This window comes from Leuciscus leuciscus, assembly GCF_965113295.1.
Source record: "Leuciscus leuciscus genome assembly, chromosome: 12".
Lineage (NCBI taxonomy): Eukaryota > Metazoa > Chordata > Actinopteri > Cypriniformes > Leuciscidae > Leuciscus > Leuciscus leuciscus.
In genome coordinates, this window is record NC_138736.1 from 28,402,198 (window position 1) to 28,429,267 (window position 27,070).

Here is a 27,070-nt window from a genome sequence, read left to right on the forward strand (position 1 = left end):
TTCATGCCTTTGCACTGCACATTCAGAAAACACATTGCAATACAGAGCAGCATGTTCTCACCCCCAACTCGTCACATTGACGCTGGGTCAGGACCCCTCGCTCTGCATCACTTTTTAACGCACAAGGTATCCCTTTAGCGTCATTTTTTTGATGCGCAGGTTACTCCATTGATTTCAGTGAGAAACCTTTGGCGTTATACACGTTGGTCATCAATGTCTGTGTTAGAGCATTTAATATAGTATAACATTTGTAAATACCATGTTTAATTAATGAATATATTTTGCAGTGAAATGAATCATAAAAACTGTTAGGGAAACTTTTCAAAATGAGAGTCACTCCTACTAAAATCAGTTATCATGCCATCCAGGTCTGTGTGCTCCTCTGGGTTTTCTAGCTATTGAAACCAATTCATTTCAAATGTGATAACTCGGTAAAGCACATTTCTACATAACATAACCTTTCTATTTTCCCTATTCCTAGTCTCACTAACTTACTGCCACTCCCAGATGGAAGTCAAGAGCATGAGAAAGAGCACCTGAAGTGATGTGATTCTTATAAGAAGGAGGAAAACATTTTGGTAAATGATGCCTCCAAATTTGGTTACACTTACAATAAGGTCTAATTTATTAACATTAATTAGTGCGCTAACCAGGGCTCGACTTCAGGGAGGGATGGCAACCCCCTTGTTGAAAAAAGGTGCTATGCAGCGCGTTTTATGTATTTGTTTACATTGTGAGTATTTGCAGCATGTGTGTTGTCAAATTGATGATGTTTTCTTAATTTTCTGGTGGTTATTTTTTGTGCATGTGTATTCATCAGTTGCTCAGTGGCACTTTTGACAGAGTTTCTGGTTGTTTCCATCCAGTTATTCAGAAAAGATAAAATGCATGCTTGCACAGCGAAATGCTGCATGTAGGCTACATGTGGCTGTGAGGGATGAGAGAGAGTCTGGTGCTCAGTCATACAATACTACAATGATATAAATTATTTTATGAATAGTGCCTATATTTTTATTCTACACTTTAATCCATGTATATGCAGTTCTCATGAGTAGGTGGAAGAGAGAGAAGTAGAAAAGTTTGAGTTGCCGTGTGGAGTGGGGCTCGTGTTCCTGGCGCAACGCACCTTCACGTACCGTCTTCATTCAGCCGTCCGAATAGGAAAGTGCAGTCAGAAAAAAGGATCATCTCAGAGTCCACGGCGGTCTCCAGACACTCTTCAGAGACCTTGCGGTCTGCTACATTTGTTGGGTCAGTGCCACAAAGCCATTCTCCCACACAAACATTACAACCCACGCTCTCTCAGAGACGCACGTCGTCCACAATTAGGCCTACACACACCCTGACACACCCACTGACTATACAAACATGCACTTCTGATGTGTCTATTTGACTGATATTTATTTTGGTTGTTTAATTACTTTGTCCCCTTCCTACTACTTACTGCTGATTTACTGTGTTTTGTGATTGGACAAATTTGGGTATTAATATGGGCCTACTGTTGCGGAAAATCTGTTAGATGTGACGTATCTTCACGGGTTCGCATTTTGTATATTTCCATTTATGAGTGAAAAAAGTACCAACAAGAAGTAGTGGGGTTTAATATTGTTGTATGATTATTATTGTTATTATTTTGTTTTATTTTTTATTTTCCTCTCCATCTGAACAGTTGCATATAATTGAATTGATCATTAACTTTTGACAAATAATTGATGGGAAGAAAACCCCAGACTATGTCAATTTTTTATTGTTATATTAACAGGTGGTTGATTTATGCTATCCTGGGTTCATTTTGACAGGCCTATTCCTGTCTGGCGCCCGAACAGTGAGTTAAAATATAACATTGAACTGTTGATTTGAATTGTCTTTTGGGGCCCACCACCAGTGTTGTATAAAGTACTAGAAAGCAATACTTGAGTAAAAGTACAAGTATCGTATAGAAAAAGACTTTGGTAGAAGTGAAAGTTACCTTTTAGTTACACTTTAGTCTTAAAGTGTCTGATATATACTGTACTTAAGTATCAAAAGTAATTTTCTGATATTTAATGTACTTAAGTAATTGAAGTAAAAGTAAAAAAAAAAAAAAAAGTTTAAAATCAAGCGGTTAGAACTTTGGGTTTGTGAACTTTATTGTGGCTTTCTTATAGTAAAGCATATTCAGGGTTCCAATTTCCCATATCTTCTTAATCTCACTCATCAAATCAAAATCACAGTCTTTTCCAGGACTTTTCAGGCACAATTCTCTTAAGTTCAAAGAGCAAACAGCATATTTTTAGAGCTGACATCAAAGAAAAAAAAATGAAACAGAAATTTCACTTTTGTATGAACTTAAGGTAAAAATGAAAAATAAATAATAACCTATTTCTTTAAAAAAAACACAAAAAAAACCCTGATGGTAGGGAGAATATTTTGGTCATGTGGTATGAGCATTTGTAGGGCTTACTCCCCAGGTCACCATCTCTCACACACACACAGCAACATAAGCCCAACATTATCCTATTACCACTGAGTTTTGAGTTAATTAACATAAAAGGAAATCTCAAGTTTGACAAAACGTATGATGCTTTTAAAGACGTGAATAGCCCTTAACACTTTCTTTCTAAACTGCCACTGATTAACGTAGCAGTTCTCAAAAAATATTTCTCAGTCTAACATTAGCCTACCTGAGGAAATATTCGGCCCGGCAGTTATGCTATACCAAAAACAGTTAAGCGTGTTTCAGTATTATGGACATGTCTTTGAGAGTTCTCTGTTGAATTAAATCAAAAGGTAGGTGCTCGCATAGATATCGGTGCTCGTGCTTCCATGGCGGTTTCAGTTGTGCTTCCTCCTCCTTTGGCATGGCAACAAACCAGCATTACACTGAAATAGAGCGTGCGCCGTGCGGAGCGTGCGTAATGCAATCTAGAAGCAGTGATTCGCAAAACCTCCCTTATTGCAGTCGCACACATTTCTTCTGATTTTATTTTGTAGTAACGAGTAACTAAGATGCTTAGTGGAAATATATCGGCGTAAAAGTATACATTTTATATAGGAAATGTAGTGGAGTAAAAGTGAAAGTTGACATAAATATAAATAGCGAAGTAAAGTACAGATACGTGAAATTTCTACTTAAGTACAGTAACGAAGTATTTGTACTCTGTTACATTACAACACTGCCCACCACCGTTACAGAGTGGCGCCTGAACAGGGACATGAACTTTAAAACATAAAAACATGAACTATAAAACATGAAAACAGGAACTACAAAACAGGAACGTCTCGGTTACATATGTAACCCTCGGAACGAGGAACCTGAGAGAGGTAACAGAGACGTCTCGTTGTGACCGACGATTTTGGGATCTCACTCAGAGGACCGATCTACTTTGAGTGTAATTAAACGAGCCAATTTCACATTGGCATGCAATCATTGCATCCAGCTGCTCTGCCTCGTCAGCGCGGGTATAAATGAGCTGCTGGTGCATGATGCAATCAGTTTTTCGCTGAGGAATTGAGCCGAGTTGGTGACCCAGGCCCCAGCGACGGTACAGCGCCCGTGGCGACAGGACGACGTTCCTCTCTTAAGGAACGAGGGTTACATATGTAACCGAGACGTTCCCTATCGTTCGGTCACTCTCGACGTCTCGTCGTGACCACGGGCGCTGCCCGCTTCCAGCGCCCTGGGCAAGCCTCCTAAACAACAAGACAATAAGAACACTTATGCATGCATGCTGTTTGTTGACTTCAGCTCAGCATTCAACACTGTCATCCAAACTAAGTTAATAGCCAAACTTGGAGACCTGGGCATTAACACCTCCATGTGCAACTGGATTTTGGACTTTTTGACCAACAGACCCCAGAATGTTCGATCAGGCTCCAACTGCTCCACGTCCATCACACTCAACACTGGTGTACCACAGGGCTGTGTGCTAAGCCCGTTTCTCTACTCCCTCTTCACCTCCGACTGCAAGCCTGTGTACGGATCTAATTCCATCGTCAAGTTTGCGGACGACACTACGGTGATTGGTCTCATCAGCAACAACGATGAGACTGCCTATAGGGAGGAGATCAAGCACCTGGCCACATGGTGCACTGAAAATAACCAGCTCCTCAACACCACCAAAACGAAGGAGCTCATCGTGGACTTCAGGAAAGTGTCAAGAGGCACACACGACACCATCCACATCAATGGAATGGCTGTTGAGCGTGTCTCCAGTTTCAAGTTCCTGGGGACCCACATCTCGGCGGACATGTCCTGGACAACCAACACCTCCTGCCTGGTCAAGAAGGCTCACCAGCGCCTTTTCTTCCTGAGGACACTGAGGAAGAATCAGCTTTCCTCGACTATCCTGGTGAACTTCTATCGCTGTGCAATAGAAAGCATCCTGACCAACTGTGCTACAGTGTGGTATGGGAGCTGTTCTGTTGCAGAGTGCAAGGCACTGCAGCGGGTGGTGAAAACCGCCCAGCGCATCACTGGGACTCCACTACCTGCCATCGAGCACATCCAGAGGAAACGCTGTCTGCATCGAGCTCGCAGCATCCTTAAGGACTCCTCTCACCCGGCCCACAGACTGTTTTCTCTCCTGCCCTCCGGCAGGCGTTTCAGGTGCCTCCGGACCAGGACCAGCAGACTAAAGAACAGTTTTTTCCCCAGAGCTGTCTCTTTATTAAACTCTAACCCTCATTGATCCCACTCCCCTCATATACTGATTGACTCTCCTCTCCCTCCTCACACCTGCCTCTATTTTGTTATTTGCAATACTATAATGTTCATTTGCACTGCTGACTGTTATTATAGTAACAACTGTTTACATATGCATCTTGCACTACTTACCTACTTGCCTTGACTGGAATATGCTCAATTTGCACTGCCAATTTACAGTACCAATTGTTTACATATACATTTGCAATACCGTACTTTAACTGTAATATGAAATTACTTTCCACTGCACTTTTACTCGGATTGCTTCTGTCCAAACTTTATTTGCACTACTTTAATTCCATTGTTATACTGCTCATCTTAGCCTAACTTATTACATATATCTATCTGTAAAACTCTGCTTATAGTAATAGCCATCTATATATTATGCTCACATTCTGTTTATAGTAACAGCCATCTGTATATATATTCATAGTACATATTCACCTGTATACTCTGTTTATAGTAATAACCATCTGTATATTATGTTCACTGTACATATCTATCTGTAAAAACTCTGTTTATAGTAATAGCCATCTGTATATTATATTCAGTACATATCTAGCTGTAAATTCTGTTCACAGTAATAGTTATCTGTATATTATATTCATAGGACAAATCTATCTGTAAAATTCTGTTTATAATAGTATTTAACTCTATATTTATTCAGCACATATCCATGTCCTGCACTATGGAACCACTGTATATCCTGCACTTGCTGCTATTGCACTTCTGGTTAGACCTAAACTGCATTTCGTTGCCTTGTACCTGTACTTGTGTAATGACAATAAAGTTGAATCTAATCTAATCTAATCTAATCTAATCTAATCTAATCTAATCTAATCTAATCTAAACCCTCTTACCCTTCTTGGCGATGAGACAGGGCTTACCCAGAGAGTGTCCGTCACTACTGTTCCGAATAACCCCTTTATAGTGACAAATATTGGATAACGCTGGGAAAGCGTGCCCCCCTTCTTTTACAAAGGAGGGAACACTGCAGAATCCACATCCTACTAGAGGTCTAGTGGAAGATACCATATGGACTAACCTTGTGAGGGCTGTGCAATACGGAGTCCCTGAGTGGCTCTCACCATCCGGAGGATAACAACACTGGCAGGGACGGCAGGGCGGACTCTGTCAGGGGAGACACAGGCTTCATTAAGAGCTTGCCGTGGAACACGCATATGGAAACCTGCTGAATGTCACACATATGGGCATCCAGGCCTAGAGCTGGTTCTCGAGGATACACCAGTCGTAGGCCTGGGTCATCAGTCGTCAGACGCCATAGGGATGATCGGAGGACTCACAGGGTCTACTAAGAGGACTCTCTGGAGAATTCTAGCGCACTTGTGGGCGCAGCAAGCCGACACTAACCGGGGGCCCCCTCGTGTCTCTGACCATTTGAGGCGAGAATACGGGAGGCGACCGGCTCCTCGTCTTCCCTGACCTTGCACAATGTCTGTACGAGAAGGCTCACTGGGGGAAACGCATATTTGCGCAGGCCCCTGGGCCAGCTGTGTGCCAGAGCGTCCGTGCCGAGAGTTGACTCGGTCAGGGAATAGAACCACTGGCAGTGGGTGGTCTCTGGGGAGGCAAACAGGTCTAATTGTGCCTCTCCGAAACGACGCCAAATCAGCTGAACCGCTTGGGGATGGAGTCTCTTTATTCTCCTGGAAGTGCTGCACATGATAGCTCGTCAGCTATGGTGTTGAGTGCACCAGGAGTGTGAATGGCACGAAGCGACCTCAGATGCTTCTGACTCCAGAGGAGGAGGTGGCGGGCGAGTTGCGACATGTGGCGAGAGCGCAGACCACCTTGATGGTTGATGTAAGCATCAATCGCAGTGTTTTCCGTGCGGATCAGTACGTCTTTCCCCTGTAGGCACCGTTTGAGGCGGCTCAGAGCAAGACGTACTGCTAGCAACTAGGCAGTTGACATGCCAATGCAGATGGGGTCCCGTCCAAACCCCTGAGTCTGCATGCCCATTGTACGTGGCACCCCAGCCGGTGGCAGAGGCATCTGTGAATACCACTGCATGTCGGGACACTTGTTTCAGGGGACCTCCTGCCTGCAGAAACAACGGGTCTGACCACGGGCTGAAGTGTTTGCGACACTCCGGAGTAACTCGGACCCGGTAGGTGCCGTGTTGCCACGCCCACCTCGGAACTCGGCCATGGAGCCAGTGCTGAAGCGGTCTCATATGGAGAAGACCGAGCGGTACTACTGCCGCTGCGGCCGCCATATGCCCCAGGAGCCTCTGAAAATGTTTCAGTGAAACCGCGATTCTGCCCTTGAAAGTGTTCAGGCAGTTCAGCACCGACTGGACACGCTCGTCTGTGAGACCGAGTTCAACTCCATACCAAGAAAAGAGAACCTCTGCACTGGCAAGAGTTTGCTCTTTTCCCGGTTGACCTGAAGACCCAGCTGGCTGAGGTGACTGAGCACCAGGTCCCTGTGTTCACACAACTGAGCTCGGGACTGTGCTAGCATGAGCCAGTCGTCGAGGTAGTTGAGGATGTGAATGCCCTGCTCTCTCAGAGGAACAAGGGCCGCCTCCATGACCTTGGTGAAGACACGAGGCGACAGGGACAGCCCGAAGGGTAGGACCTTGTACTGGTATGCACGACCCTCGAACGCGAAATGTATAAATATTCTGTGTCGCGGGAGGATGGAGACATCTATCGCTGCAAACTAATCTTGGGGATGGATGCATTCGAAAATGCGTTTCTGCATCAGCATTTTGAACGGTAGCTTGTGTAAGGCCCGATTCAAAACTCGCAGGTCCAAGATCAGCCGTAACCCACCACCTTTCTTGAGTACAATGAAGTAAGGGCTGTAGAACCCTGTCTTCATATCGGCTGGAGGAACCGGCTCTATAGCATCCTTCGCCAGTAGGGGGCAGAGTGGAAAACTATCTACTGCCCTGTGCCGCATAAAACGTTACTCTCACTTTCACTTTGTCAATTCCATGACATAAAAGGAGGTGTGCATCAATTAATGAGAAGCAAATTTAAGGGCAAGGCTCACGCACCTGGGGAGAGACGTAGAGAAGTATATGCAGTTCTCATGAGCAGGTGGAAGAGAGAGAAGTAGAAAAGTTTGAGTTGTCGTGTGGAGTGGGGCTCGTGTTCCTGTCGTTTGACGCTTCCAGACTTACGGTCTTCATCGAGTCCGTGAACTGGCGCAACGCACCTTCATGTACCGTCTTCATTCAGCCGTCCGAATAGGAAAGCGCAGTCGGAAAAAAGGATCATCTCAGAGTCCACGGCGGTCTCCAGACACTCTTCAGAGACCTTGCAGTCTGCTACATTTGTTGGGTCAGTGCCACAAAGCCATTCTCCCACACAAACATTACAACCCACGCTCTCTCAGAGACGCACGTCGTCCACAATTAGGCCTACACACACCCTGACACACCCACTGACTATACAAACATGCACTTCTGATGTGTCTATTTGACTGATAATGTCTGATATTTATTTTGGTTGTTTAATTACTTTGTCCCCTTCCTACTACTTACTGCTGATTTACTGTGTTTTGTGATTGGACAAATTTGGGTATTAATATGGGCCTACTGTTGCGGAAAATCTGTTAGATGTGACGTATCTTCACGGCGTATCTTCGCATTTTGTATATTTCCATGTATATGTGAAAAAAGTACCAAAAAGAAGTAGTGGGGTTTAAATATTGTTGTACGATTATTATTGTTATTATTTTGTTTTATTTTTAATTTCCCTCTCCATCTGAACATTTTTTTTTTTCATGAATTGATCATTAACTTTTGACACCCAAAATTGTTTTGGTTAAACGTTTTTTTTCTTTTTTCTGTGCCCATTAAAGTATTGATGGGAAGAAAACCCCAGACTATGTCAATTTTTGATTGTTATATGTAACAGGTGGTTGATTTATGCTATCCTGGGTTCATTTTGACAGGCCTATTCCTGTCTGGTGCCCGAGCAGTGAGTTAAAATATAACATATAACTTTGAACTGTCTTTTGGGGCCCACCACCGTGACAATAGGGGCCCAGGCCTACTTACACTTAAAATATTAACATTACTTAAAATGCTCTAGCACATGGGTGTGTAGTATTCAGGTGGCCACAAGCTTTATATAGTTTTGTACTGTGTAACTGAAACTGTGTAATTCAGTTTCAGTAAAGATAAAGAAAAGAATGTAGTTGTTTTTGGGTGTGCTTAATTCATAGTTTGTTCTTACTAAATGATGTGATGACATTGTATTTTAATGCATCCAAACCTGTTAAATCCAAAGTCCATCTTTGCTTTGGAAACAAAGCTTTGACAGTTAGAAGTGAATTTCTGGTAAGTTTAGGTGGAGATAGAGCTAGTAGCCTATACTTTAACTATTCTGGCAAAGCTCAGAGATCAAAAGTTAATCAAAATACACACCCAACGTGTAAATAATCATTAATGCCACCATTTAACCATTATGTTTTGATGACAAGGTAATTATGAAGTTAACCTTGATTTACTGGTGTCTTTTGGCTCAGTCGGCTATGTTGGTTTCTTGATTATATGCAAATATTGTTGCTGTATATGCAAATATTTTTTGCTCTGAAGCATTCTTTGCTCTATGTCATGCTCTGAAACACCTCAATACTAACTGTCTTGCACATTTACAGTGATTAAAAATGGTGCATTTCTTTCTTCTAAATATTCTGTTTAGAATTTCTTAGATTTTCACCTTGTAGTTGAGTTCATAATTATTACCAAACTCACAACCTTTCAAGCATTTCCTTGTGATTATGCAAATTGAGTGTGTGTGAATAGCTTAAGGGAGTTTCTAACACATTATAAAACCTGTCACATAGCATGATGTAACCTCTCTCTTACCCTAAGGCGAATGTCTCAATTAAAGTTGATGGATTTAAAAGATTACATAAATTGTGCTTTATAAACTGATTTAAACCATTATGTACTGTAGGTAAGATATAACCAACTTTAATCGATTTTTTATGCTTTTAATTTGGTTTTAATGCTGATGGTTGACATTTTTTCCTACCAAAGAGTTGACACATGGGTAACTGACATTGTACAGCAGATATTTAATGTTTATTTACAATAGGATATTAACATTTCATACTCATATCATGCATTTAATATCAGAACAGTTTCAAATATACCTTTTAGTGCCTCAAAAAGCTTCCTTTAAAATGGTTTTGCTGAGTATAACTGATCATATTGCATCATTTTAATCATGTTAGTAGAACATAAAAGCAGAGGATATAATGTAGGAAAATATAACTAAAATTGAAGTATTATGATTTATATATATGTACAGTGAACCAAAAGTCTAAAAAACCACCAAACAATACATTGCATTGGAGAGACTGAAACAGATTTTCTTTTTGTGCCATTGAAATTCTTATCTTAGTCTTTCTTTCTGATTACATGACTACAATTTTAGATATATCATAATTTGTTAACCTACAGAGTCCTTGTTTTTGTACACATCTACATTCAGTTCAGAGATCAATATTAAGTTATTTGTAATGCTCGTCAATAGGCCTACACCATTATACCAACACACAATATATTATGCAGAAACTGATTAACAGTGGGCTAGCATTCCAACGTTTCTAGTTCTACAGTAAAACACTTCAGATTTAGTGTTAAAATTGACCATTATGGGTGAATATCAGCTGACTAGACCATTAGCGTTTTAATTCTACTCAACCAAATAAATGTAACAATTCTTATATGGAGCATAAACAAAGGTAGTGGAACATGTATGTTGGTTGAAAGATCACAATGTGATTCTTTTGAAAGGAGCAATCCATTCCATATTCTCTAAACACACAAGTGGAGTTCAAGTGGCAGTGCAAGATATGGAGCTATTTGATGATTCAAAACAAAGCTAGTTACTATAACAAATGGGGACATGAATTTAAAGAAGAGGTAGACTGGGCATATTCAAGGTTCCAGGTTTTTTTCTGCTAATTGCTTTATTGTATTCTAAAAATCTTAAGTATTTTATGGCATTTGACAAAAATCATTAACCATGTCTTCAAGTCTACATTAAACATTAATACCTCGGTTTCTGTAAAATCTGTTGTCAGGTGTGAATAACTATGCAATTCTGTAGACATAGTGCCCTCTCGGAAAGACACATCTTATAAAAAAAACGAGACCATCATTTTTATCATTATCATTTATAATATTAAGAGTGTTTCATTTGATAACTACACAGTGCATGAGCTTTTCTGCAAAAACAAAAGCAAAAGCAGGTCTTTGAATTGACATTATTGGCCAGGTTAGTTAATATTTAAACTGACATTGTAACATAGAAGGGAGTGTCCCAAGACAATATAACACTTTTATGCTACAATAAACATTACAAATTTTACATCTGTATAATAATATAATCTGCAGTGAAACATTATTATCGTATTTAGGCTTTATTTTTCAAGCCTATTGAGGGTGAACATTACATTTACAAGAAAGTTAATGCAGATGTCACAAAATTAGACGATTGTGGGAAGTTGGGATGTGAGTTACTTATGCTTTTAAAGATTTTTCTCTGTCATCTTTAGAGTGATTTGTGGCAAATTCTGTAATGATGTTCTGTTTTTAAGATGACTGTAGGATGGGTAAATCCATTTCTCTTTATCTGGTACGACTGCATAGCACAAAGTTTGTTTTCTAGTTTTCAATAATGAGAAGAGAATGACTTTCTACAGAACAAAGGCCATGGCAGTGCTGCCAATTTTTTGTTTATTGGCATGCTCCCAATCATTAGTGTCCAAATGGACTTTATTCCACTCTGCAGATAGTCAACTTTTTTTTTACCATACTGGCTTAAAATATTCAGTGGTGTACAGATACCCTAGGGATCTTTACACAAAAATATATAACAAATAACCTTTACATCTCATCTGAAGCATTACCATATCCTCTCTGAGAAATCTATACATTCTTGAAACTTCTCAGTATAATTCATGTGCCAATGTACAAGGTAGGCTACATGAAAACAAATTAAAATAAAAATAATACAAAAAGAGAGGCTATAAGTATTTAACGCTGCTAAAAATTTAAAGGATTGAATATAAAAAAAAATGCATGATTATGATTCTGCCATGAATGTGGTGCAGAAAAAACTGTATATGATAGTTTCATATTGTCATGTTAAAATTAAGAGAGAGAAAAAAAACAAGTGACAAACATATGTATATTAAACTAAATATATAAAAATGAAATAAAATATTAAAGCCAGTCTTATATAGCAATATTATCCCCATAAGTAAAAAAAGCCCATTAGCAATATCATGCAGAGCAGGATAAATGTCCTTTTTGTGTACATAAATTAAGCAACTAAAGAGGATTGAATTTGTGATGATGTGAATATTCTCTTTTCATCATAGCAACAGTTCCTGCCTGATGCTAAAGCTGTAAGGGCTTGCTTTAGCTCATCCATCTGCAGTCCACCATGTGCCCCTGAATCATAACGGCGGCCATAGCTAGTGGGGCTGTAAGATGAAGAAAAACCCATGGAGAAACCTGAGCCTGTAGCATCAAAACTTCCCCTTCTAGAGCCTGATCTTGAACCAGTTCTGGATCCAGACCTAGACCCTGAAGTTGATCCAGAGCCACTGATGCTGTATGGGCTGTAAAGACCTTTACTGGACTGGGAGGACGCCTCTAGCAATCTCAGGCCAGATCCTTCCTCTATCATACTTCTGTCCATGGCGTCCTTGTATGAGATCTTGAGTTTTGTTTTGGGGCAGGTGAGGTATTTGGAATATCCATTGATATCTCTTAGTTTCTGTGCAGTGCGTGCATCTAGATTGCCCTTCTTAACAGCATCATCCAGTGATACTCTTCCTGTAACATCTGGTTCAATCAAACCGCCTGTTAGGTACTGGACTTCAAGGAAACGTTGGCCAGCTTCGTAGTAGAGCCAACCCTTCTTTAAGGCTTGAGAGGCAGACATTTTGGTTTTGGTTCTTGGATCTTCAAATCCCTGAAAAGCTTTCTGTGCTAGGTTGATACGATCAACCATGATCTTGTCCACCAGCCCTTTGTTCACAGCATCAGCAACAGAGAATTTCTCTCCAGTGTTTGGGTCAATAATTCCCCCTGTGCATGCTTGTGCTTCTAGTAGTCTTTGACCAGTGATGTTGTCAACTAGATTCCGATGCATAGCCTCTGTAACTGACACCTTTTCCAAAGTATCTGTATCTAAGATTCCAGCCACTGGTCCAGTTTCCTCAGATGGATCAGCCCAGGTTGTAGCTGGTGTCTTTATGGAGGGAATTGGACTCATGGGATAGGATGAGTTGGACCCAAAGGAAGATGAACGCGATCTGAAGCCACTCATATTGCCAGAGAGCATGTCAGCAAATTCAGTGATAGAAAGGGTACCAGCACGGTACTGGTCCAAAGCAGACTGGTCTATGAGGCCCTTGGAGATTGCATCATCAATGTCATACTGCCGTCCAGACCTTCTGTCAGTGATCATAGACTTGACAACACCATCTGATGATGAGGTGGTAATTTCTTCCCATTCACACTCTTGCTCTGCAAGTTCAATATATGTTTGATGGTCAATGAGTCCTTTGCGGTATGCCTCATACACAGACATCTCTTTTCCTGTTTCTGGATCTACGATAACAACTCTACGTTTGCGGACTGAGGACTTAGAGGACGTCTTTCTTTCCCGTTTCTTTTCTTTCATCAGTAATAGAGAAAGTCCAGTTTCAGGGTCTGTTATACAGCGCTCCATCAGCTGGAGGTAAGTTAAATTCTCCTCTGTGTTTGGATCAAAGAACCCCTTAGTGTCATCAGAGGGATCAGTGAGAATACCATTCATCTCCTCATCAAATAGACCCCGCTTGTAGGCCATTTCAACAGGAAGTCGATGACTCTCTTCAGGATCAATGATTCCACCGGTGGCTATTTGAGCCTCGAGCAGACGAATACCATGGTCTTTCAGAATAAGACCTTTCTTCATAGCCTGGAACAGGGAGATCACCTTGCCAGAGTAGGGATCTTTGTAGCCAGTCACAGCTCGTTCAGCAGAGAGAAGCTTGTCTTTAAATTCTGGTCCTACGACTCCCATTTTCACAGCTTCGTGGACATTCATTTTGAGATTTTTGATTGGATCAATCACATACCCAGTAGCTGCTTGGGCCTCCAGAAGTTCAAAGGCAGTGCCTGGTCTGATCATGTTCTTCTTCATGGCTTGGTAGACTGAAAGTCGATCTTTTGTAGCCTCTACAAACACGCCTGCAATAGAGCTGATGCCTTCAAGATATTTCTTTAGGTCTTTACTGAGGTCCTCAACAGAAATGGTACCCTCCATGAGTGCTGTGTAGGTCTTCTGATCAATAATTTGAGAGCGCAACAACTCCTCTGGAGTGATTTGTTTTCTAAGGCCCTTAAATAGAAGTCTCTTGTCCGCCAGAGACAATAATCGTAAGCCACTCTCTTTATCAACCTTGCATCTTTTGAGAAGTAGGGCATAAGACAGCTTTTCATCTGTTGTTGGATCTATAAACTGTTTGACATCTCCACTTGGATCAGATATCCTCTCACTGGTTTCTTTGTTCATGTAACCACGTTGCATGGCGATATCAATTGGGAGGTGGAAGTAGTACTCTGGATCCATGAGGCCACCTGTTGCTACCTGGGCCTCCAAAAGCTTCATGGCATAATCCTCAGGAACAAGGTTCTTTTTCATAGCTTGGAATAGAGAAATAACCTTACCGCTGTATGGATCCTTATAACCTGTGACTGCTCTCTCTGCAGACAAGAGTTTGTCATGGATCTCTGGGCCAACGAGACCCTTCCGGACGGCCTCATCAACTGTCAACAATTCATCTTTCACAGGGTCAGTGATGAATCCTGTCGCTGCTTGTGCCTCCAACAGATCAATGGCAATGTCAGGTTTAATGAGACCTCTCTTCATGGCTTGGTAGATGCTAACCTTAGCATAGTTATCAGAGAGTACTCCAGCAATGCTGCCTGTTCCAAAGAGATAGTGTTTCACATTTGCCATCTCCATAACTTCTCGGATTGTTTTCTTGCCTTGTTTGAGCAGATTGTAAGTTTCAAGGTCTATAATACGAGCTCTGTAAAGTTCATCAATAGTAACCCGGCGTCTGATTACATCACATGACATACTCTGCTCAGTCTTGATGATCTCTTTTTGTTCAATGATTTCAATTATAATAATGATCATCCTCTCTTTTGTGATTTTACCTGAGCGATACTGTTCAAGGAGCCTTTGTTTTTCCTCATCTGGAAGCAAATCTGATTTCATGACTTCCCATAAGTTCACTTGTTTTCCAGCAAAACTTTCATGTGGTATGTCTATTTGGGTATTAGCTAAGTCTGTCTGTGCTTGTTCCTCAGTGTAAACATACGATTTTTCAGCTTGCTCTGGAGTCTGGGCTTTAGAAAGTGGTAAGAGGGCAATTCCAAATTCTGGATCAGCCATACATCTCTCTTTCAGTTGTTTGTATGTGATATTCTCATCTTTGTTTGGGTCAGTGAAACCTTTGATATCATCTGTGGGGTCTTTAAAAGATTTGGCTAATTGCTTGCTGAAGTAGCCACGCTGAATGGCTATATCACTAGGAAGTCGATGGTTATTTACTGGATCAATTATACCTCCAGTGGCCTCCTGAGCATCTAGAAGAGGTATAGCATGTTCTCTTAGAACAAGCTGTTTTTGCATTGCTTGAAAAAGAGAGATCTTATTACCAGTGTATGGATCTTTGTAACCAGTAACAGCTTTCTCTGCTGAAAGCAGTTTTTCATGAAGCTCTGGACCAACAATGCCAGTCTTAACAGCATCATCCACTGTAAACTTCTCATTCCTGATAGGATCAACTATGTAGCCAGTAGCTGCCTGTGCTTCCAGCAGGGAAGCACCTGTGTTTGATGTCAGTAGTTTCTGCTTCATTGCTTGGTAAATGCTGAGTTTTTCCTTAGTTTTTTCCAAAAATACCCCAGTAATACAGTCAGAACCTTGCAAGTAGTGTTTGATGGAGTCACTAACTTCTGCAGGTTTCTTTTTTCCTTGTTGGATTTTGTCATAGGTATCTTTGTCAATGATTTTAGATTCAAGCAAGGAACTGGCCGTTACAGGTCCTCTAAAACCATCAAAGTCGCCCTGTCTCTTCATTTCTTTTTCATCCACTGTAGTGATCACAATCTTGATCAGTTTTTCAATTGTAATTATTCCTGATCTATATTGCCGGATGAATTCAATCCTTTGTTCCTCTGTGAAATATTCAGAATTGATAATCTCCCAAATGGTGACTATTCTTCCTTTAAAAACTCCACTGTGCAACTCAACTGTAGCATGGCTCAAGGTCTCTTTAGTTTGCACATCAGAAACTGGTTCTATTTCTTTTGACTTGACTGTCTTTTCAGATAGTGGAAGCAATGGAAGACCAGTCTGCTTATCAGTGATGCATCTTTTCAGCAGTTCAGCATAAGTGACATTTTCTTGTGTGTTTGGGTCAATGAATACTGTATTGGAGACTGATGGGCTGCTTAAGTCTTCATTCATCTTCTCATTTAGGTATCCACGTTTATATGCAATATCTGGAGTGATGCGGTAACTTTTCTCAGGATCAATAATTCCTCCAGTTGCAAGTTGAGCTTCCAACAGACGGACACCTTGGTCTTTTTTAATGAGATCTTTTTGCATTGCTTCAAACAGGGATACCGTTTTTCCAGTATATGGATCTTTGTAACCACAAATAGCTCTTTCTGCAGACAACAATTTCTCATGCAGCTCTGGGCCAACAACACCACTTTTGACTGCTTCATCAACTGTGAGCTTTTGATTTTTCACTGGATCAATTATGAAGCCTGTTCCAGCCTGGGCCTCCAGAAGGTTTAGCGCAGACTCTGTTCCGAGCAAGCCCTTCTTCATGGCTTCGTAGAAAGACATCTTTTCAGAAGTTGACTCGATCTGCACTCCAGCAATACAGTGTGTCCCCTTAAGGGCTTTCTTGACAGGTTCAAGCTCAGAGACCTCTTTAAGAGTAGCTTTTCCATTGTGCAATTTGTTGAACAAATCTTTATTTATAACCTTTGCTTCCAGAAGTTCAGAAGCTGGCACTGATGATCTCAAACCATCAAATGCAGGTTCCTTCTTGCTTTCCTTGTCCTCTACAACAGTTATTACAATTCTAATAATTTTTTCAACTGTAATTTTGCCTGTCTTGTATTGACGGATAAGATCCTTTTTCTGATCTTCGGTGAAGTACTCAGAGTTTATGACCTCCCATATGGTGACAGTCTTTCCTTTGAATCTTCCAAATGGAACTGTTAGGTTTGCCTTACTAAATACATCTTTAGTTTCCTCATCAGTATAAGTTCTTTCAATTTGGGCTGCATGTTCTATGATTGGTAGTAATGGAATGCCTGTCTCAGGATCTGGTTTGCATCGCTCCAGTAACTCACAATAAGTGAGGCAATCCTGAGTGTTGGGATCAATGAATATTTTTTTGTCAGCAGGACGGCTGGACAGAATTTTGCTTAGATCATCATCAAGTTGACCTTGTGTGCATGCCATTTGGAGAGTTACACGGTGGCTATTGACAGGATCAACTATCCCACCAGTTGCATATTGAGAATCAAGAAGTTTTGTGGCCTGGTCCTCTGCAATCAAACCTTTTTTCATTGCTTCAAACAGTGAGATTGTATCTCCAGTGAATGGATCTTTGAATCCTGTGGCGGCCCTTTCGGCCGATAACAACTTGGTGTGCAACTCAGGTCCAATCAAGGTATCCTTCACAGCTTCGCTTACAGAGAGTCTTCTGTTCTTAATGGGGTCAATTATGTAACCAGATGCAGCTTGGGCTTCAAGAAGCATCATAGCTGTGCTTTGTGTAATCTTCTTGTCCTTCAAAGCTTGATAGATGCTCATTTTCTGGTTGGGATCAACTATTACACCACCAATGCAATCTTTACCTTTTAAGCACACCTTGACCTTGTCATTCTTAGAAAGCTCTTCCACATTTGTTTTGCCTTTCTTAAGTTTGTCAAATTCTTTTTTGCTGAGCACACCAATCTCATGAAGTCTGCTTGCAGGCACTTTCTCTCTGATTCCATCAAAAGCCAAGGGTACATCTTTTTTCACACCATCCACTTCTGTAGAGCCATTTAGGACCTTCTTTGTAGTTTCTACCATTGTCATTTGAACTAACTCTTTTTCAGGGACTTTGTCAGTTTGAATTTCAATCTCCTTGGTGTGGGATGGCTTTTGTGAACTCTGAAGCAGCTGGAGTTTTTCTCGCAAGTTCTTGTTTTCTTCTGCCAGAAGCTTCTCTTGTTCAATTCTTTTCTTTTCAAGCTCTTTCATTTCTTTTTGCTTGGCATTCATCTCTTCCTCAGCATCCTTTTGCTTTTTGATGGCAGCATCCATGGCAGACTGAAGTTTCTTTCTCTCCTCCTCCAATTGCTTTTTCTGACGCTCCTGTTCATCTTTAAGTGCTTCAGCCTTCTTTACTTCCTCTTCAAATTGCTTCTCCAGCTTCTTTTTCTCTGCTTCAATGGCTTTCTCCTTCTTCAGCAGTGTCTCTTTTTCTGCAAAGAAAGTCTGCTGGAGGATAGTCTTTTCCTGCTGTAACTGTTCTTGTTGTACATTGGCCATCTGTGATAAAACAGCATAAAACAATCATTAATTCAATGCATGACATGGAAATCACTGTATAAGGAAAAATATAACTGCACAACTCAATTCAATATATTTATAGAACAGATAATTTTGGATTTTAAGATGCAGTTATATTCTTTCTTAAATATTTATCTTATAATTACACCATAACTTGCACCTGTCAGTGTACTTTTTAACTGATCTCTGTTGAATGCTGTGATGTCACATTTATATAGTGTATTGTGTCTATTTGATTCTGTGGTTATAGTGATCATTGAAATGACAATTAAGTACATGCATATCTTAAAGTAATATTTTACCCACAAATGAAAACTATCATCATTTACTCACACTCATGTCGTCACAAACCTAACCGTACTTTATTCTGCAGAGCACAAAATATTTTGAAGAATGTTTATGTCCATACAATTAATGTAAAAGCGGGTGAAAATAATATTGGAGCCTATTGACTTTCATTGCATAGGAAAAACAGATATATTCTTCATATTATCTTTGTTTGAGTTCCACAGAAGCGAGTAAATGATAGCAGATTTCACTGTAATGACAGAATCAAAAGAATACAATACACTATGTAAATATGACAACTTCCCAGCATGCTAAAATAGATATTAATTAAAGGTACACTAAAATCTAACAGCTGAAATATATTTAGTTCATTGTTGAATTAATAGGTAAATATGGACATTTTAGGAAAATTACAATACATTATAGTGCCCAAATTACAGACATTAGAAACTATTTTAAAATAAATAGTGATACCAACAATGTGCAAATAGGCTGCACAACATAATTGCAAACTAAATAAATACATCATGGACACTAGTGTTAAAGGGGACCAGAACAACTTTGTTCATAACAATTGCAGGCTTTGTTATCACTGAGACTGGTAACATGCAATGTACATGAACAAAGGTTCAGAAATTGTATAAAACTGTTAATTGTTAATTAAGGTGTTTAAGGCTAATATATAAAACACTAGATTGCAGTACTACAACATATAACACAATACCTCTTTTGATTGTTTTTGTAAGTCAGCAGCCTCTTTTTTCAATTTCTCCTTTTCTTTCTCAAGCTCTGCAATTGCTTTATGCAGATCATCAGCCTCTTTTTTGCTCTGCAGTCTCTGTACTTCCAGTTTCTCAACAACAGTGTATTTTTCGGAAGTCTGTTTTTCAGTGTCTAGCAGACGGGTTTTGATTTCATCAGCTTGTTTCTTGAATTTTTTGGCTTCCTCCTCTGCTTTTGACTGAGCATCACTTAGCTGCGTCACCTTGATCTTTAGTTTCTCAGCCTCTGCGGTAATCTCTAATTGCCGCTTGCGTTCAGCCTCTAAAGATTTCTGGAAACCTACAGTCTCCTGCTCCAGACGCTGCTGCATCTCCTGTTTGGCCTCTAACAGCTTTTGAGCCTCTACCTGTGCCTGATCTTTTTGTTTCTGGAGCTTTTCGGCTTCAGCCTTCAGTTTTGTCGCCTCAAGAATGGCCTGCTTTTTCTCTTCCAGCATCTTATCAGCCAGTTCCCTCTGTTTGGCAAGATCTGACTCTGCAATTTGCCGTAATCTTGCAGCTTCTTGAGCCTCAATGTTAAGCCGTGCTGCCTCCTCTGCCAGTTTTTTCATGTTCTCAGCCTCTTCCTCAAGGAGTTTCTTTGTGTTGTCTTTATCTTTCTTCATAAGCTTTTGGTTTTCCTTTTCAATTTTAAGTTTCAGTTTTAGTAAGTCCTCCATCTGAATCTTAACTTTAGAGAGCTCATCCTCTACTTGAGCCTTCTGCTTCATAGCATCACTGACCTCTTGTTTGAGTCGCTTAAGTTCATCATCAAGGATAGATTTCTGTTTGTCTGTCTCATCAAGTTGCAATTTAACCTTCACTAACTCCTCCTCAACCGAAGACTTCTGCTTCAGGGTCTTTTCTGCAAGCTTTTTGTACTTGGCCATTTCAGCATCAGCCTCTTGTTTTTGTTTTAAAGCAGCAGCCTCTGCCTCAGCCCGCCGGGAAGCTTCCTTTTCAGCCTCCTTCCTCAGTTTTTCAGCATCTTCCTGGGCTTTGGCCTGTTTGGCAGCTTCAGCCTCAGCTGCCTGCTTTTGACGTTCAGCTTCCTCTGCTTTCTTCTGCAACAAGGCAGCCTCTTTCTCAACCTTGTCTTTAGCTTTTTCTGCATCTTGTGCCAATTTCTTTGCTTTTTCAAACTCTTCCTTGAGATTATCCTGCACCATGCTGTCTTTATTTTGCTGGAGAAGAACATTTTGGGCTTTCTGTTCAGCAGCAGAGCACTTCTGTGTAGCCTCTTTGACTAAAATGATCTGCCTCTCGGCTTCTTTCTCTGCAATCTCTTTCTGCTTTTTGGCATCTTCTGCTCTCTTTATTAGACGCTCAACCTCCTCTTGAGCAGCTTTGTGTTGTCTTGCTGCCTCTTCTTCTGCAGCTTGGATTTTTTTCACCTTGGCCTCTGCCTCTTTCCTTTTTTTCTCCTCTTCCAAAGCAAGTTTTCGGAATTTCTCTGCTTCTTCTTCAGCCTTCGCCTTGCTCTTCTGTGTCTCCTCTGAGATGCCCTTCAATTTGTTGAGCTCAAGTTCAAGGTCCTGTTTGCCAGTTGAAGCCTTTTCGAAATTGAGTTTGAGAATGTGGATCTCCTCCTCCACCACTTTCCTCTGCTTCAAGGTTTCTTCTACGATTTTCTTTTGCCTGTCGAGCTCAGTGTCTGAAGACTTCTTGAGCTGATCGATCTTTTCTGCAATTGCTTGCTTGTGCTGAGCCGCTTGATCTTCAAGAACTTTCCTCTGGTAGGCCTCGTCTTCGGCTTTTCTCTTTAAGCGGTCATTTTCAGCCTCCTTCTCTTTCAAAGCGATCTCAGCCTCAGTTTTAAGACGGGTTGCCTCATTGATAGCAGCTAACTTTTCTTTGAGGATCTTCTCAGCCTCTGCTCTCTGACGGGCAGCTTCTTCTTCTGCAATTTGCCTCTGTTTCTTTGCTTCTTCTGCAACTGACCTCAGTTTAGTTGCCTCCTCAGCAAGTTCCCTCATCTTGGCAGCCTCAGATTCAAGTAGTTGTTTGCTCTTTTCAGTGTTTGACAAAGACTCTTTCTCAGCTTTGGATTTTACCTGTAGTAGAACTTCCATCTCCTTCCTAACTTTGACCAGTTCCTCCTCAAGCTCCTTCTTCTGTTTAACAGCGGCATTGACATCATTTTTGAGACGCTGGAGCTCATCATCCAAGACAGTTCTCTGTTGTTCAGCATGCTCAAAATCTGCTCTTAACCTAATAAGCTCTTGCTCTGCTGCAAGCTTCTGTTTAGCTGTTTCTTCAGCCATCTTTATTTGGTTCTCCAGCTCCTTTTCAGCAATCTCTTTCTGTTTAAGGGCAGCCTCCTCAGCTTTTCCTCTCTTCTTTGCCTCCCGTTTGGCTTCCTCTTTCTGTTTCTCCGCTTCCTCCTGAGCTGTAGTTTTCTTATTGGCCTCTTCTTCAGCCTGGAGCCGTAGCCGGAGAGCTTCATTAGCCTTCTGTCTCCATGTTTCTAGCTCCTTCTCTGCCTGCTCTCTTGCCTTATCTGCTTCAGCTTGCTGCTTTTTGAGATGTTCTGCCTCCTCCTGCAGTTGAATGACCATCACCTGTTCATGTTTGAGTGATTCTTCCAGTTTTGCTGTCAATGATGTTTGTTTACTCTCAAGCTGAGTGGCTGCAGTCTTCTTAGCCACTTCCTCTATCACTTGAATCTGTCTTTGCTTTTCCAGCTCTGCTTGCTTCATGTGCCTCTCAGCTTCCTCAGCTTGAAGCTTGAACTTCTCAAGATCCTCAAGTGCCTTCTTCTTCTCTTTGGAAGCCTCCTTTTCTGCCTCTGATTTCAGTTTAAGCTCCTCTTCTGCCTGGCGTTTCTTCTGAGTCTCTTCGGCAACTTGCTTCCGAAGCTTCTCTGCCTCATCCTGTGCTGCCTTTCTAAGTTTTTCGGCATCTGCAGCTTTATCCCTGAGCTGTTGAAGCTCTGTTTGAGCAGTGTTTTTTTGTTTCATCGTCGTCTCCAGCTGGAGTCGGATTATATGGATTTCTTCTTCAATTCTGGTCCGGCTGTGGAGGGCTTCCTCTACCTGTTGACTCTTAGACTTGATTTCCTGCTCAGAAAGGCTTTTGAGCTCCTGAAGCTCTCGTTGGATATTTTGCTTCTGTTTCTCAGCATCGACCGCAACGTCCTGTCGTTTGCTGACTTCATCTTTCATCTTCGTCCTCAGCTCATTCGCCTCTTCTTCTGCTTTAGCAATAGCCTTTGAGTGAGATTCAGCTAACTGCCTTTGCTTTTCTAGCTCGGCCTGCATCTCGGCCAGCTTTTTTCTATCTTCTTCCTTAAGTTTTTCGGCAGCTTTCTGTATTAGTGAAGGTAAATAGTAGGGGAAATAGAAACAATGTTAAATATTTAAGTGTTAGATATTATAAGTGCATGTACGTACATGCGAATGCAAGTACATGGACAAAGTTACAGGGTGTTATGCTAAACAGAAAAACAACTTAAGTAGTTATTTTATTAAGGATTATATAAAGTCACAATGTATGGTACACAAAATGAGACACAATCACTTCACAAAACACCACTACAGCTGGAATATCGAATGGTTTCATGCTAATGAGGTGTTATCACTGGATACATTTTTTAAATGAATAAAAACTTTAAAACTCTACCCTGTCATTTTGAAGACTGAAGATGGTTTTTAATATATTTTACATTAGAGTGAAAAGGGTTACAGAATGTGTTTTGGATTCCCTTTTTTGAACAAAATATGGAAATTTAACCTTTTAATAAATGACAAACTATTATTATAAAGGGTCAATAAAGAAAGAATATTTGAAAATGTATATTCATAGTATTATCATGCCTACAACAGAACAGCTTAGTGATGCAGCAAAGAAAGAATGAGACTTATTAAATAATGTTTAAATAATGCTAGACCATAAGGGGGGAAAAGAAGAAAAACAGGTCTGATGAATGCCAAAGTGTAGATTTTGACAAATCCAATAATATATATTAATGCATATTTTTGTTCATATTTTAGTTAACATATTTCTTAATAATGGCTAAAATGCAAATGTAATTAACAAGGGACTGGAAAAGGATGAACATGCATTTTTGTGGACAATTTACCTCTTTAGCGCCCAAACATGACAAACATTCATCATGATAAAGCACTGGCAAGCAGTTTAGAGAAGCAGACAAAAAAATAAAGGTTAGAAAGGAAAATGGAAACCAAAATTGAGCAGAAAACAGCTACAGAAGAAGGGCTGACAGTCAGGCTGAAGCATACTCAGAGGGAAAATCAACAAATAGTGTACAAAGAAATGATGGGTAAGAATGCAGCTAAGCAGCAGACAGAATCCAACCAGGAAATTAAACTAGCGAAACAATGTGGCATCACTGGTACATTGCACCATGCACTAACTTTAATTTTTATGATAACAGCATATTTTAAGTTTGCTTCAGGCTGAAGACTGAGAGCTCACTATAATGGAAGAGATATTAAAACACCTCCATAGTAGTAAACACATAATGAAAGACACAAACACAAAATGAAATAAATGGAATGTGCTGCACCACTAGCATTTATATTACTGAAGGCCTAGGTGAGCAGCTCAATCTGTTACATTTTTGATTTCCAGAACTTTAACCTTTAGCACACGGCCAACAATAGCATATTTCAACTTCACTATTGTATCACTCTTTGATAACTTAAGATAAAAATGTAACTGTGTCTCATATGGTTTGTACAGTGAAATAAATACATATTTCATGTGTCCATACATACACAAATGAAACTACAAAAGGATCAAGTTAGTGAGTTAAAGTTAGTGCTAGAATACTAAGACTTCAAGTTTTGATACTTACCACCTCATCCTCTAGGCGGCGCTGTGTCTCAATGATGAATTTAATATACTGGGTCGAAAGAGTCATCAGCTCACTGTAGCGTGTTCTCAGAGTCACATACTGAAAGATATTTTTTAAGTTACTTGGCATGTCAAAGAAGATCAATAAATAAAAGCCCAAGTAGAACAGTATAAGTTATGCATAGAGTATGTAAATTAATGCATACAGCAGATTAAGAGCCAAAGACAGGTAGATATCTAGGGTACCTCTTGAATGATGTCATCAGATGCAGACTCCATTTTGGTCTTCTTCAGAGGGGAAGCGATGGGCTCCACATGAGCTTTATAAGACACCAGCTGGAGCTCATAATCCTGGATGAGAACATTCAGTCAGAGTGCTACTCATAAATCATTTAGATATAAATATGTATGCGGTGTTGTAAAATATGTACACACCTTTATGGCATCAATGTATGCTTTAGCATATTTCTGGCAATCATCCACCTTGTCCTTGTTCTTCTCAATCTCCTCAAGCAGTTTCTGTACAAATAATGGACATGATGTAAATAAAAAGATTATTAACATGATTTTCTAGCAAAATATTATATGATATTTATTATATAAAGCATTGAGAACAGAAAATTAATTAAAACCCTGCATTTCAGATTGACCGATAGATGGATGGATGGATACCTTCTCCTGGGTCAGCTGCTCTTGAAGGGCTTTGCTGTCAATGGGCAAAGCATGGAGCTTGTCTTGCCTCTGCTTGGCATCTGCTATCCAGCGGATGAGCCAGTCCCAGCTCTGTCTGTAAGCCTGCATCTGCCTGCTCAGAAGGTCAAGTTCTCTCTGCCTCAGCTCAATCTGAGCAAACACAGCCTGCCAGCGGTCCTTCAGGTTGCCCACCAGCTGCCTGTAGTGCTCCAGCTCTATGTCACGTTCACTGTGCAGCTGAGACATACGGTCGGTCACCGCTGTAGCCCTTTGAAGCTCCTCTTCCAGGCGGTCAAACGTAGCTTGCTTTCCCTCCGCTTCTGAGCGCAGTTTCTAGAGTCAAAAAAGAAGGAAAGAACATTAACATGTTTGTGAGGTCATATATGATTTGAGCTTATAGTGGTAAACAATTTCATGCATAATTGGGTTATTGTGCGAGAGACAATGTACCTGGAGCTGTGTTTGAGTGGCCTCAATCTCTTTCTCATTAACAGGAACTTTGTTCACATCCCGCAACTGGTTCTCATATTTATTGAGAATGTCTTCTGCTCCTTGTGTGCTGCGGATTACCATGTCGATGGTCTTCAGCCTTTATGCACAAAAATAATAGGATCAGCATAATTTTAGACTTAGTGTGGAAAAGTAAATATTGTATACTTCAATCTAAATAAGTTCAAAAGTTTGGGGTTTGGGGTTTTATTCTACTGCATTCAATTGAAAGTGACAGAAAAAGATTTATATAGTTACAAAAAATATTATTTCTATTAAATTTCTATTGAACTTATACTCATCAAATAATCATGTAAAAAGTATCACAGTTTCCACCAAAAAATTAAACCACAACTGTTTTCAACATTGATGATCAGCATATCAGAATGATTTTTCTGAAGGATCATGTGACGCTAAAGACTGGAATAATGGCTCCTGAAAATTCAGCTTTGCATCACAGGAATAAATTACATTTTAAAATACATTAAAATAGAAAACTGTTATTTTAAATAGTAATAATATTTCACATCATTACAGCTTTTACTATATCGTTGATCAAATAAAGGCAGCCTTGGTGAGCATAAGAGACTTCTTTCAAAAACATTAAAACAGCTTACCTAAGCCAAACTTTAGAACGGTAGTGTATATTACAATGATAATGAGGTTTGATTGTATTCATGTTGTGTGGAGTGTTGGATTAGTTGTTATTTACCCTTGTGGTATTCCGTCTACCATTGTTGGTATTTGATAATCATTGTTACCTGAGGTAATATCTGTATATTATGAATATGTATAGTATGTATGTGTGGTTTTGCACATGTGCAACTATAATACTGTTTCTTAATGAGGTATTATTATTACTATTATTTATTTTATATATTTTTTCTCTTTGAGATAACTGAAGAAGGAAGCAGCTATTTTGTTTGTATCAATTCTTTGACAGACTGGGGTGGGGTTCAATAAGTTTTACTTCTCCCCACTGCATTTCAAGCATAAGTGTATAAGTTATTGCAACGCATTCTCATCCTAGGGCGTCATATACTGACGCTTTTGACATTTCGTCTACATCAAACGCACATGGCACCCTTTAGCGTCAATATGAGACGCACAGAGCTTTGTTCGGTTATGGGTAGGTTTAGGTCTGGGGTAGGGTTAGACCGCTAGGAGGCGCCTTCTGGCCCATATCTATCTGCATCTCATATTGACGCTAAAGGGTGCCATGTACGTTCGATGTAGACGAAATGTCAAAAGCGTCAATTATTATTATTATTGTGTATCTTTTCTGTTGTCACACTATTTGCTTGAAAAAAATAAATAAAAAATAAATAAAAATAATATGTATAAAAAATGGACTTGAAACTCACTTGTCGAGATACACAGAAGAAAGACTGTAGGCGTGCTCCATCTTTTTCTGGGTGATGTCTATTTCTGAGCGCAGGACAGGGGCTGAACTAGACTGCTGAGATGTGGCCAGCACTGCTTCACTCTTCTCCACCATCTTATCCAGGTCTTTCTTTATACCCTCCAACTCAGTCTGCACTTTCTGTAGGACGACATGAGAATACACAAGGATTTAGTCATTAAATAATTTATATATATTAAGATTTCAATTAATTAAAAAGAAAAAAATTGTGCAATAGACATGCACAGGCTCTTCATGTGGTATATATACAATTGAAGGCATTTCT

The 27,070-nt window shown here is 40.2% G+C and overlaps 1 protein-coding gene across 6 annotated transcripts in view; it reads right to left on the reverse strand.

Annotated features, from left to right (window-relative positions):
- Positions 1-9,730: 9,730 nt before the first annotated feature.
- The window catches only part of pleca (plectin a), a 94,094-nt gene continuing 76,754 nt past the window's right edge, over positions 9,731-27,070 (reverse strand). For all 6 annotated transcript variants that reach the window (XM_082185638.1, XM_082185639.1, XM_082185640.1 and 3 more), the window contains exons 25-32: positions 26,747-26,925; positions 25,344-25,482; positions 24,873-25,226; positions 24,636-24,719; positions 24,447-24,551; positions 24,202-24,300; positions 19,346-22,690; positions 9,731-18,312 (exon numbers count right to left, since the gene is read on the reverse strand). In XM_082185638.1, coding sequence (XP_082041764.1) covers positions 12,004-18,312; positions 19,346-22,690; positions 24,202-24,300; positions 24,447-24,551; positions 24,636-24,719; positions 24,873-25,226; positions 25,344-25,482; positions 26,747-26,925 — 10,614 coding nt within the window. In that variant the 3' untranslated portion in view covers positions 9,731-12,003. The remainder of the gene's footprint in view (positions 18,313-19,345; positions 22,691-24,201; positions 24,301-24,446; positions 24,552-24,635; positions 24,720-24,872; positions 25,227-25,343; positions 25,483-26,746; positions 26,926-27,070) is intronic.